Source organism: Sycon ciliatum, chromosome 3 (genome assembly GCF_964019385.1).
Source record: "Sycon ciliatum chromosome 3, ocSycCili1.1, whole genome shotgun sequence".
NCBI classification, from domain to species: domain Eukaryota; kingdom Metazoa; phylum Porifera; class Calcarea; order Leucosolenida; family Sycettidae; genus Sycon; species Sycon ciliatum.
Genome location: NC_088645.1, coordinates 32,324,663 through 32,338,832, shown reverse-complemented (window position 1 = coordinate 32,338,832; position 14,170 = coordinate 32,324,663). Strand labels below are relative to the sequence as shown.

The 14,170-nt window shown below is 47.1% G+C and overlaps 1 protein-coding gene across 1 annotated transcript; it reads right to left on the bottom strand.

Annotated features, from left to right (window-relative positions):
- Positions 1 to 1,116: 1,116 nt before the first annotated feature.
- LOC135811981 (uncharacterized) lies at positions 1,117 to 12,205 on the bottom strand. The gene is made up of 6 exons (XM_065325263.1): positions 11,928 to 12,205; positions 9,505 to 9,762; positions 6,945 to 7,184; positions 3,986 to 4,090; positions 3,120 to 3,217; positions 1,117 to 2,036 (listed from the first exon to the last, which is right to left on the bottom strand). Exons 1-6 carry the CDS (start codon positions 11,977 to 11,979, stop codon positions 2,007 to 2,009), a joined length of 783 nt encoding a protein of 260 aa, XP_065181335.1. The 5' UTR covers positions 11,980 to 12,205; the 3' UTR covers positions 1,117 to 2,006.
- Between the last annotated feature and the right edge of the window lie 1,965 nt (positions 12,206 to 14,170).

The following is a 14,170-nucleotide window of genomic DNA, read 5'->3' as shown; positions in this document are numbered from 1 at the left end:
AAAAGTAGACTATGGCGCGCTCGACAAGTAGTACACCTGTTGTTAGGGATGCGTGAAACCAAGAGTACATGCCCTCCCCCCCCCCACACCAAGAGTGTGCAACTCCCACAGACCCTGCTGTCCGGACAGAATTTCAAGTTGACGTCGTTGTTATGATGCAATGCTCTTTGCACCAGTGATTTACAACATGTGTACGGGTGTCAACGCATCACACGTTATTCCTTGCAATAATTTGTACAGGATCGGATGGGCTTTGGTCCACGACAGGTTCCGGATTCGTCTGATAATCTGCGCATTGCATTGTAATAATGACGTCAACTTGACATTCTGTCGGGACAACACCCATAGTCGAGTTGCGCACTCTCGGGGGGGGGGGGGGGTTGTCATGACTGATTGTACTCTTGGTGAAATGGACTGGACTGTAAGAAAACCAAGGTCATTTCACTACATGCAGTTCGCAACCTAATACAAGCACTAAAATAATGATCCGCAGGTCGGAGTGGTTATCAACCACCCTGAGTATCACCCCCCCCCCCCCCCCATCCACCATCAGCCACCAGGGGTAGAGTAGATAGGCAGCCATACCAACAGCTAAGGCGACCGCTGGCCTAGAACAGCCACCATTGGAACACAAGCTCCACACCAGAAGCCACTCGTGCAGTAGTAGAGTACACAGTGACAGAGCAAATCTGCCACAGTTCACCAGTGCCCAGCACGCACGCACTACCACTGTTCATCAATGCCCAGCACGCACACACTACCACTGTTCACCAGTGCCCAGCACGCACACACTGCCACTGTTCACCAGTGCCCAGCACGCACACACTGCCACTGTTCACCAGTGCCCAGCACGCACACACTACCACTGTTCACCAGTGCCCAGCACGCACACACTACTGCTGTTCACCAGTGCCCAGCACGCACACACTGCCACTGTTCATCAGTGCCCAGCACGCACACACTACCACTGACTGAAATCCTTGGTACAGCTCACACTCATCAGCAACAACTGTCACTTGTAGAAAACACACTTGGCAGCTGTGTTCATCTTTCAAGCAGGCACTCCTTATCAGGCGACACACACTCGCACACGCATTCCACATCACAACCAAGCAATAGAATACACAGATAAAAGCAGTCAATAATGCATGTAGAGATTGCATTGGCGAACATGAGCGCATGGTGGAGCAAGTATCATTTTACAGTGAGTTGAATTTACTGAGCAAAGGAAGCCACCGGAAATACACAGATCTGGCGGTGAATGGGGAAGATGTCACTCTGACCTCAGTTACAAATCCTGAACAGAAATGAACATAATTAAATAAAGCTGATTTGATGGTATGGCTGTTATCAACTGCATGTATTGTAATTGCAAGGTCAGGCTAAGAAAAGTTCAGCTGTGCTCAGGAGTAAGGTAAACATGGAAGTGGGCGTATGAACAGTATTTCAAAGCCATAAGCACGTGCATTCACACACACACACACATACACACACACACACACACACACACACATGCGCGCACGCACACACACACACACACACACACACACACACACACACACACACACTCACACACACACACAGTCATGCACACACACACTCACACAGAACAACCTGTTTTCTGAAAATAAACTCCGGTAGCGATTATCTTGTCTAAGCTAGATTGCCAAAGAAAGAGTACAGTCGAGTATCAGCAGCTTCATTGATCATGGTGTGTTTACATCCATAAATATTCTGGTCTCACGACGATAGTGCTCAAAACACCTAGGTGCAGAGCCTAGTACACACACTTGAAAGAAGGAACCTAAAGCATTTCTGTTACAACTTTGAGTTTCATGGTTTTGTCAATCATCAGACAGCAACTCATTCTGGCCCCATGCATTCAACATTCAACTTTACATGCGTACTTGCTCAGCCCGGTTCTGACGCAAGCAGCCCGTAATCTATCAGGTTGATCCGCAGCCGTTTTCTTCACCCGCCTTGTTCTTCTTTAGAGTGGGCTTCAACTACACAGATGACTCTCTATTGCCGCCTTCCTAAAATTGGTAGTAAGAAAAGGAAGAAGATATAATCGAATACACAGAGGCAGTAAGCATTAGTGACCCCAAGTCATAACGGAATTTGTCCAAGGTATTCAATGTGTGTCTTTGTGGGTATAATGGAATAATTATGAGCAAACATATCTGATGTTTTATAAGAAGAATTAGAGGACCAAAGAGCTACAAGTTATGCTATATTATCCACTAACGCCACCAGTTACTCTACAATCAGCTGATGCGATAACATTGCACAACACCGACCAATGGTACTGGCGTTCTACACCTAACTGGCAATCAACTCTAGCACATCTCGGATGCGCATTCCAATGCACTTCAATGCGATGGAGTTGATTGCCAGTTAGGTGTAGAACGTCAGTACCATTGGTCAGTGTTGTGCAATGTTATCGCATGAGCTGATTGTAGAGTAACTGGTGGCGTTAGTGGACTTTATAGCTTTACTTGTAGCTCTTTGGTCCTCTTTTCTTCTTAAAAATTATAAATTAATCCTTGGCTCCCCAGTGTAACATATCTGAAACCACGAGCGAAACTTCTCCCCTGCTGCTTGTGTTTCTCGACACAATCCCAAGCCGGTGATAATGCAGATTTGTATTTCAGTATATACTTGTAATTCATGATCCCGAGTACGGTCTTGACTTGCTAACCCCAAACTCGACGCACTACAGCGACATCATGCAAGTGTGCATAATCGGCGCTGCCCAGAAGAGCTAATGCAACGCACAGCCCAGGAGCAAAACCGACATTGCCTAGGGTGCCAGTCACATGCACACACATGCACATATACACACACATACACACACATGCACACACACACACACACATTATACATGTACACATGCACACGTCCTCATGCACACCCAGACAAACCCCCCCCCCCCACCCACAAACTAACACACAAACACATATACACACATGTACACACACACACACACGCACGCATGCAAACACAAACACACACACAAACACACATACATGTTCAAGCCCATACAGCCAGGTCAAACATCCCCTCTGCCCCTCACGCAACATACACAGCAAAAACCGGTCCAGTAAAACTCTACTGACCTGGATCGGCAGCCTGAAGTCCTGCATCGAGATGTGTCTATGAGGACTAGAGACCATTAAGCAACCAGATAGTGGACGTCTGTTGGAATCCCTTTCACCTGTAGAAAGAGAATGTGTACAGGCAAAGTAGTTATATGCGCACCAGAGTAGTTATGCCTGCAACAAAGTAATATTTCTGTGCCAAAGTAGTTATGTGCACGCCAAAGTAGTTATGTGCACGCCAAAGTAGTTATGTCTGCACCAACTTACTGTCTTGTATTTACATCTGCAACAAAATAATCATGTGTGGACAATGAGCAAGCTAGAAAATTAATCAGCATCTATAGAGGCTTCAAGAAAACTGCTTTGGAGCAAAAGACATTACAGTACTAATGGAGTCATAAGCCAGCTTTCAGAGAACTGCACCAGAAAAGATTAATATTGAAGATTCAATATTATGGACTCAGATGGAGAGCCACTCGGATGGAGAGCTGAGGGTAACACAAGAAAAAAATGAAAAAGACCAAGGAACTACAAGTCACGCTATATTGTCCACTAACTCCACCAGTTGCTAAACAATCGGCTCATGCGATAACATTACTACGTCAGTACTGTCGGTCAGTGTCGTGCAATGTTATCGCATGAGCTGATTGTTTAGTAATTGGTGGAGTTAGTGGACATTATAGCGTAACTCATAGTTTCTTGATCCTTTTTCTTGTCTATTTTTCAACCCAATATTATGTGCTGCGATGGTGGTGGTGGTGATGGTGGTGGCGCTGCTGCTGCTAGTGGTCATGGTGGTGATCTTGGTGGTGGTGGTGATTTGCGAGGCATGCTTGGTGTGCGTGGAGTGGGGGTAGGGGGTTCACTGCAAAGTAATAACTTACTGATTGCCATTGCCGGTCTCCTGCATACATGCACCTTCACACAGTAAGCGATAGCGAATATGGCGCACACAAGGAATAAACCGGCGCTGACGATACCTATGATTTCTGCAGAGCACAGACACAATGTGAGGGGAAAAACGGAAAAAGGGAAAACGTATTACGCCAATTATGCTATCCATGTCAAAGACCACTAACTAGAAAGCGGTCGGAGGTGTGTGTGTGCGTGTGTGTGTTTGGGGGGGGGGGGGGGTGATGGGATGGGAGAGGGGAGAAGAGGAAGAAGTGTTGTGTAGGAGAAATGATAGAGCTGCTTTCACGGATTTGCGGAAAGCGCACAAAGCAGAGGGAAAAAGACCCATTCTGTTACCTCCCACCCCCCCCCCCCCCACATGTTCACCACATGAGAATCCCGAACTGGACATTTTATTGTATAACGAAGGCCTTTTTCTCATACTCACACAGTTATACACCACTACTCAAAAACGGTCCCTTGCCTACAAATTCTTCCAAAAATAATACTTCCTCCGCGTCATCGAAATTGTCGCAGTTTGGCTAGCGAATTGAAACTTGATATTACTCATGACAGAAGCTACAGAATCAGTAATTTATTACACAGGGTGATAGTCTGAAGTCTACAGTTACGTTCTAAGACAATGTTCCGTCGGATGGTGCGCATCACGCCGAGCTGGAGGCGTCGTCCTCGCTGATATCAGCGAGGACGAAACAATTTCGTTCCGTACAGGGTGGCTGCAAGTTGGTCGCGCGTGGTCTCGCATGCTTTGAATTTCTCCAAAGGAAAGGACCTGTCATGCTTGTCACCTGTTCTGGACGACTTAGCATGAGCAGTACGGCTCCCTGTGTGATGGGAATAATTATTCCCACCATCGTCAGAAAGGATACCCTTGAAGACGCCAAACTGAATCCATGCGCTCCGCTGGATACTCTTCCTATGCGCTCTTCACAGCTTCGACGAGGTCCTTCACGTTCTTCTTCACCACCAACTCGGTGTCCGTCCGGAGGCTGGCGAAGAAGGCGAGATCGTTACAATTGAGGTCGGGTGATTGCGCAGACTGCGTAACAACTTCGATTTTGAATCCACCTTTCTTCCCGTGACGAGCCCAATGACCTTCGTTGACTTTCGCCGTGTGCGGGCGCGCTCCATCATGCTGGTAGTACAGTGTATCTCCAGCCTCAGGCTTGCCCGATCCGCGCTTGCACCACCACATCTTACTTTGCATCGCGTCCAGCACGCCGTCTTTTTTTAGCATCACTTTGCGATACTCCTCCGCATTCACGGTGACACTCTCGAGAATGTCAGTTTCACCAGCCACTGTGCCTGTACGTGCATCGCTGCGCTTCGCCTTGCGCTCCAGGGTGAAGGGCCAGATCCCGATCTTGCCATCGAATCCATACTCTGGTCGCGGGCGAGCTGTCGCAGCTAGAAACATGACTTAAGCCATACGTGATTTATGGTACACAGAGCCGTCTGCGGGCATTTGTACGGTACGCTCCACTTCGCCAGTCGATTCGTTCACAGTGAACTGAGGAAATACTCTGCACACAGCTCCGTCCTTCATTAGATAAACCATTTTTCGTCCCCATGGACGATGTCTAAACAGTCCACGAATTTCCTCGACCGCTTGGTGTACCTGTCCAGAACCCACGAGAGACGATTCAGACGATGGCGAGTGGAGAGCTTCGGTTTGATGTGCCGCCTGCGTCGAACTGCACCAAGAACTTTACACCATCGTCTCACAGATGCAGGTGAACATGGATATCCCGCGGAGGCAAGCTCTCCTGCGAGCTTCTTGCAGGAATACTTTCCCCAGTTAGAGTCATTGATAGCAACGAGCTGTGTTGCCAGCTCAACAGTCAACTTCATATTTTGCCCACCGCAAAGACTGGCTCTGCGTCGTGTCATCCTCACATTCCCTGCCAGTGATTCGTCAGCGACTTGGTCTTTGTACTTTTGGAATATCCGTTGGACCGTAAGTTGAAGGTGAGGGAACCGCTTCTTCAACTTCCCCATCCCTCCATATGGCAGTTTATCAGCGCCCTTCGAAATCTCCAGATAGGTTGAAATGATTCGCCAGCGATCTGGCGTTTTCACATCTGCGCCTTTCAAGCGAGGCATTTTCGGTTTGTCGCTCTTGGATGGAGTTTGTTCACCTCTCAAATTTCTTGCAACGCGCTCCAAGCGCTTAGGCTTCTTTTGCGAACTCATTCTCACTCCTGATCCAGCAAAAACAAAGATGAAGACGATTGAGCAAACGACTATTATACGATAGCTGTGTTCAGGCGGTTCCGCTCGACTTGTCACACCTCGCCCGCCTACAATTTCAGGGATGTCAGGGAGGACACGGCCTCTAGCTCGAAGCGATCACCTCCTATCGACAAAAAATAAAATTGTTCCGTCACTCTAGACATGAGACTATCATCCTGTCTCATTCCTTACCTGTAGCACCGCTTCTGTTGAGACAATACCCCATTTTATATCACTGGTCAAACTGCGACAATTTCGATGACGCGGAGGAAGTAGAATCCAAATTTTTGGGTCAGGCCCACATCTTTTTGAAAGAATTTGTAGCCAAGAGACCGTTTTTGAGTGGTGGTGTATAACTGTGTGAAACATGAAGTGGCTACAGTGGACTCTGCACACCCTTAGGAAGGTCTTTTTCTCATACGTTCAAATAATTACAAACCTTTTTTGCAGAATACCAGTATATCTTCACAACACGCTCAGTCTCTGGGCTACACACACACTACAATCACTAAGCGAAAATGAGATAAGCATTCGAATTTTCAGACAAGGCCCATCTTCTGTATCATTGCTAAGTTGTTGAGAAAGCTGTGCGTTTCCAGCCACCCAAGAATCGCCAGGGGCAACGCAGATGGGCAAACTCTACTCTTGCTTTACGAGCACTTGCTGATCAATTCCCTAATCCTGGTGTGGACTTACCAGCTACTGTTAGCTGTGCTGAGCCCGCTGGTGATCCAGACGAATTCGACATGGGACTTGGTGGCGAAGCCGTACTATTTTGATTTCGTCGTGGCGCTGTGGAGGGCTGTTCCGTTGGATCGCTAGGCCGTTTCGTGTTGGAAAATGCGTGAGTGCGTGTGTCTGGAGACGTTGTCGGCAGCGTGAAGCTGAGATTAGCAGGGATAGAACTGTCGCAGTTCACCCGGCTAATAATCCATCCTGGAGCACAGACAAACATATAGGAGATGCGAAAAAAGACATCAACGAGGCGTAAACAGGCAACTCAGGAATTGTATGGAACGCCTGTGTAGTCTGATCTTGGATGATGAGCCAAGGTTATTATTACTATTACGATGAAAAAGTGCCCTACCGGTTTTTATATTTCTGATCTTGATCTTAATACCTGTACTATTTCCAGTACCTGTTGTCCAGAAATTAGTTAGAGTAAAAGTTAAACGACAAAGACTCAACCTTCACACACACTGTATATTTCTGTTTAGTCTGGGAACTTCTCTGCTCGGTGTGCGTCGAAAAAGACAATACTGCGACTGCATCACCATCGTTGACTCAAACCTACATTACCAGTATCATAATCACCATTCGTGGCCTGGCATGAGTAATACATGGATGTGGCAAATGGGATTTAGGCCTTTGGCCTCTGGTTGGTGGATCTGATCTATCCTCCCCCACCGTTTAGGAGCCGCATCTGACGCCTGATCATGGGATGGTGGCGTCCCACGGAAGCGGAAAGGTGGTTCTTGACCAGGGAGTCGTACGACTGCTTGTTCTTGACCTGCCCGGTACGCGAACCCGTCGAATTTATTTTTATATTTTTTATTTATAATCACCATTACAGCATTGCCACTCCACGCGATATCAAGAGTACATAAACCAGAGTGTGCAACTCGGGATGGTTCCTGTGGGAGCGTAATTCGCACCGTACGTCATTTCTCATGGCATGGTAAGCCACAGGTACGGTGAAAAGTCGTGTAACCAGTCACAGTGGTGCAGGTTGTTGTTGTTGTTTCTTTATTTTACTTCACCATATGAACAGGCAAGACTGCCTTCTCACCGGGGCTGTTGGCCCACGGCTCTCACAATATGATGAAAGGTCAGTGGGTTTGTCCTGATTTCGGTTTCTTGAAACGGATAGCATTGTGAATTCACTTGCCAGCACATGTACACAGCGTAACCAGTCACACAAAACACCGAAATCCTAAAACAGGACGTCTAAATCATGCAAAATTGGCTGATTTCCGGACTGTGAAACACGAACATTTGAGCTGCACACAAGTCGCAGCCTGTCTGACCTCATCAGGGTGACGTAGTGCACGAACTGCACTGTTTCAGGTCTGATATGCACAGTTGCACACTCTGGTTTATGTACTTTTGACGACATGTTGTGGCATATGCAGCCGACAAGCAGCGTATAGTTCAGGGGTTCCTGTCTTTAGGGACGCCCTTGCAATCGTGGCCAGAAAAACCTTGAATCGGGCTATAGGGAAATGATTGGTATGCCATCAGATTTCAAAGGATCAGTCGGGGAAGTGAACTGCCTGAAAAGACCAAACAAATTGCCAGACCCGCCCAGACTCAAACCCAGAACCTTGCTTTTCATGAGCAATGCTCTAACCAACTGAGCTATGGGTCCAGGCCGAACCTAGAAGGCACTGCCAAGTTTTTTACTCCAAAGGCAGCTCACAACATATGCCATACATACTGATGGCACTTGGGTCTTTCTCCAACCACGGTCAGTTTCTGGAACGCACTACCGGAGGTGAAATAAAGTGAATATTTTCAAAAAGATTGGGAGAATTTCTAATTCAAAGGATCAGTCGGGGAAATAAACTGACCGTGGTTGGTCAGACCTCCCCTTTGGGAGCTTTCTTTGTAGGTTTCTCCATGGAAAGTCACAGCCTTCTCACTCGAAACGGCAGCCTGCTGTTCAGGTGTCCATTGAGAGGTTTCTTTCAATCGTTCGAAGCGCAGACGAGAAGCTTACAATGAACATGTCTTGCATGGTATTCCCGTGGATGTAGAGAGTTCGGCCTCGCAGATCGATCAAGAGCATGAGCCTGAACCTGTCCCAACTACCTTGTGCCAATGGCAACTGGTGGATGATCGGAATAGTAGATTCAGGCACCAGTGCCAGCGGCAACTGGAGTATCTCTGGCTAGATTACTCACCCAAGTGTGGCGGTGGATTTTGTTTGCCCACTGTATCTTTCCCGAGTGACCAGGATCAAGGCCAAGTAAACTTCTCGTCCCATGCTGCACCATGAAAAGGTGACGAAGTTGCTGAAACGTGGCTACTGTACGGGGCTCCATCACCCATAGTTTCATTACTATGCACGATTTGCACAGTAATATCAGTGTGACTAGAACAAGGTTGATGATAACTCAAGAACATACATGTATTCAGTTTTGCCTGCGCAACCACCCCTTCCCCCCCCCCCTTGAAGACCCGCCTACGTGCTTGAACACACACACACACACACAGATACACACACACACACACACACACATGCATAGTTGCTTACCGACCAAAAACTTGAGGCGATACTTCAGGCACTCCACCAGGGACCGAGTCCCTACGTCATAAATCGGGAAAAGGAGGGACGACAAGAAGGGGGACCTGGCTAGTCCAGGTGGTACGCATGCTGAACCGTTTGGAAATACAACTGGTGCTATGCCGTCTTCTGGAAGTTCGATGTTTGGGTTCCCCACGTGTGTTTCGACCAGACTTGAGTTACCCCTCTTAAGAGGTATGCATTGTCCACTGGTTTCGGCAATCAGACCTGAGCACCCGGAGAGACACAACCAGATCCAGACCCAAAAGTACATGTATGTTAATTCACATGCAAAAGTCTATGAACTTGACCCATGAACGCATATTCCTGTGTGTAAGCCGCACTGTTAAGACACCAGGAATTCACCCAAAAAGTCTATGCGGCTTATACAAAACAAAGCAACGTTGATGACCAGGGCAGATGCCCTTACGGCTTGAAAAGATCTCGGTGTAGCTTATACTCCGGTGCGGCTTAATCACAATACAACTTTTGGCGACACGACATGCGACTTGCGACATCCTTGACGAGCTGCGACAGCGACACACGGTTCACAATCATTTTTGTGTTTGCGACTTCCCCATGCAATAGTAGTACTATGCACGTGCATTGCACGTGCACCCAGGGTAGAAACTGTACTCCATGTTATGTACGTCGCGCGTCACAAAAGTTGAACTTTTAATTAGTGTTCAAACGAGCATGTCTATAACAAACGCGGGAACAGTTCCACTAACGAGCAAGCTATCAAGCGAGCTCACGAGTTTCATTAATGTGGCAAATGTTTTTAAATTTTTTTCTAAGTTCGTTTTTTGAATTCAGCTGGTTCGAATTATCACTGCCGGCATTTGGGGCTGCTGCTTCTTTGCTTCGTACTGCTGTTTGGTGTCGAGCTGTTGTTTCAGCGCCATCGTTCAGCAGCCTTTGCTAGAATAGACCGTTTTGCAAAGATTGCAAGTAGCTCTGTTCTTCGCTGCATCGCAGGAGAAAACTTCCAAACGACTGCGCGTAACTTTCACTCGAATGGAGAGTTGACAGAAGCATGTCCTGCGACAGATCAGCAGATGCAGAACAAGACATCAGTGGGGTCCACCAAAGCTGCAACGACAACTGAAACAACTCGGTGTCTTGTAGACCTACATTCACTGTAACTGCACGTTATTTTCACATTGCGTGGGACTGGACTCTCGACCAGGGAGTCGTGAAATATGTTACGACTCCCCTGTCGACATGTACCGCCATGTGTACGGAGTACGGCGTACAGTGTTCGTTACTGCAAACGAGCTGGCCGCACAAACGAGCCGAGTTTCTGGCGAACGAACTAACGAGTACCCGGTGAGATCGTTTCAACACTACTTTCAAATTCTGCGACAAGTACCTTGCGACTGTCCGGGACAGCTCTCCACAGGTTTTATCCTTTTCGCAACTGTAGCAAATCGCGTATCGCGTCGCAACAAGTTGCATTCATCGAATCGGTCCCAAGACTCCAGGAAAGGAGGTAACAATGAAATGTACTGTAAGCTTTGTCTGAAGTCGCATTTTCAGGCCAGCGCGGCTAGCCTTCGCATTTGCTGCTCAATGGCAGCAACCCAAACTGAACTGAATTGACATGACAGCAGGCTGACACAGTAAACAGTGCAACTAGACCCATGTACTGGGAAAATTCCATTGCACGCAGCATAGGCAGCACTGCCTCACTGTTCAACAGAATCCAGCACAAGATGCACTCGTACAGATACAGTGTGGGTCAATGTGTGGGCAATGCTACTTCCTTCAAACAAACTGTTATGTAAAGTCTAGGGATACACTAAGTGGATAACACACGTACAAACTCTCCGATTTACAACAGTGATTGATGTTAAATCAAAAAAAATATAGACAGCCGCTTTGTAAACTATTCGACTCGTTGAATTTGTTTGATGATACTAGTATGTGCAATTCATTTTGCCCATACAAGAGGATTTAGTAGCTCGACATACACTAGCACTTGGTGCACCAGCACCAGCTTGACTTGCAATAGCGATTGATGTTGCACCTTGCATTGTAAACCGCACTGAACATCACAAATGGCTCGTGTTCACAGTCCGACACACAGATAAACGGCAGCTACCCCACCGCTGCAACACGTTCAACACAATGTATTTTACAGTCAAGAACAGTGGTGCAGTGTAGGAAAAATTGTTTCCACATTCACGACCTCAGCTCTAGCTCAACGTCAGATCGCAATGGACTTAGCTCGAGCATGACAAGGCAGTGTCAAGAACCTCGACATTTTCAACCACAGCACCACACGTTCCCAACCTCTTGCATCTACGTCTTTGGAGATTTGTTCTCTGCAGACAAAACACAGAACTCTACCTTTGCCCCAGCGCCCAGACAACTCTATGCTTACGGCTTACCTGCAAAGAATATCACAGCTGATACAACCTGGATCGCACGTAGGCGGCACATCTCGACTGCTCACCAAAGCAACACTTGGCTTTGTTAATCCTAACGAGAAAGCGTAGGATTTCACGTCTTGTAGATGATCTGCCAGTGTAATGACGATCAGTTCTCGATCAAAATACTTTCCGTACTCGACGGACAGTGCTGGGAGTGACTGCAATCGAGAGAACTCTCCTACTTTTAGCGCTGTACTAGTGTAGGCTATATACATGCTACACGGAAACAGCGAATTCCGATAACCATGATAACACTGCATGCAATGTCTTTCCAAACTCTTTGAAGGTGCAAGCCTACATAGCTACATGTGCATCTACTTCAGTCGCAAGGCGCAAGGCCCAGGCATTCATTTCACTGCGGTAGATCTACTCACAGTCATTGAAATAATTTTCTTTTCACGATCTCGACACTCTAGACTGGCGGCCACGATCAGTACAACAAAATCCTGATTTTTTTCTTCTTTTTACTGAGACTCGTGTTAGCATGTTCCCGCGATACCGGAGCAATTTTCTTTGATTTTCAATTTTCATTTGTGCTTCGGTTTAGACAAGGGTTTTGAAGACTGCTCGGTTTAGACAAGGGTTTTCAAGGCTTCAAGGTTTACACTTTGACCTTTCTTCCTGAGCTAGTTCCTGGCCATAACCATGATAACATCCGCGCCACAGCTCGCACTGTGCACATGTGCACAGCACACACATGGCAAGTCCACACGTCTGCACAGCAGTAACAGTCTGTTGGTTGCGGCGCACTGTTCAGTAGGTAGCTCTGGTACATGTAAATCACTGTACTTGCGGGGCGTGTCGGTGATTAGCCAGAGAGAGAGTCTTGTGTTGAGATGACTTACGATCATACAGCATGATTTGTGCAGGAAATCACTAGTCGGAGCAGTACAATCATGTAGTAGCAGTCTTTGCATAGCATCTTGGTCCCAACTCCCGGGGAAATACCCTTGGGAAATACCGCAGACCTGAAACCTTACGCGTTCTGCTACTTAGTACTTGTCACTAGTGCACTTCCAGGATCACTTGTTGCGACAAAAACAATAAGAATCTAAAACCACTCGCCCAGCCGCAGACCGTACACTACACTCAGCATCTAGCGCAAGCTCTAGCATAGCAGTTAGCTCTAGGGAGGCCACTAGCTCTAGCTCAACCATAGCAGCTAGCGTGGTCAACGGACTCCTTCAGACCTGAAGTTAGTTGAACACTGCAGTCACACATGGCGATGAAGACGAGTATTACTAGTACATCCTGCAATCATTATGCTTTGCACGTACGTGGACATGGACATGGACAGTGTACATCACCATACCTTCAACCTGTACAGCAGCACTCGAGTAGTCTTTGGCTACACCACGCAGAATGATAAGCAGTTGCTTTTTTCCAAATTTTCACCCATATAAATCTACATGACTGTATTTGTGCAGTACGAAAGTAAGTAATACGTCATGTACTAATAGTTGCACACTGCACACCAACATACATTTACACTGCAGTATTGGCTGGTTTCGAGCACCCAGTTTTGAACTTACTTGATGTTTGTGAGTGGTATTATTACGATCGACTCTTACCCTTGTCGGCACTGTACCCTTCTTTACGGAGGCATCCATGTAGAGGTTCATGCACAAAACCGCATCTTCCATTCGACGGGTTATTGGACAGAAAGCCAACGAAATACTCCGAACATCACCCGAGGGGGTAGTGTGCCCCTCCTGAAATCTGCACCTAGTAAGGTCCTGCCGCAACTATTAGAGAGACCTCAACACGTCTCGCAATCGTCAACAAACGATGCGGCTTTGTACTTTGATGTACATATACATGTACATGCGGAAGAGAAGCATTGCAAAACCCTCACTCACCGCCTGGCCATTCTCAAAGTCAATGTCTTCGCAACCTTCGTCGATGCGAAATGTCAACTCTTAGGGCGCGTGCTGCCGTGTTTTGTACCAGCAGAAACTTTCGTGACAGCAAAGACAAGTTTCGATATCCCTTGCCTCCAATGACTTGTTCACGAGCCCATGTGCAATGCATGTAAGTTTGTAACCAAATACACAACGAATTGGATAGAAAGTTTCAATGTATAGCATGATGACAGCATAAACATGACTCTGTATGGCACATAAAGCCTTAAAACCTCCAACATGCAAACACTGTACATGTAGGTGTCAGGTTATTATTTGCATCGCTGCCGGAACCCATCC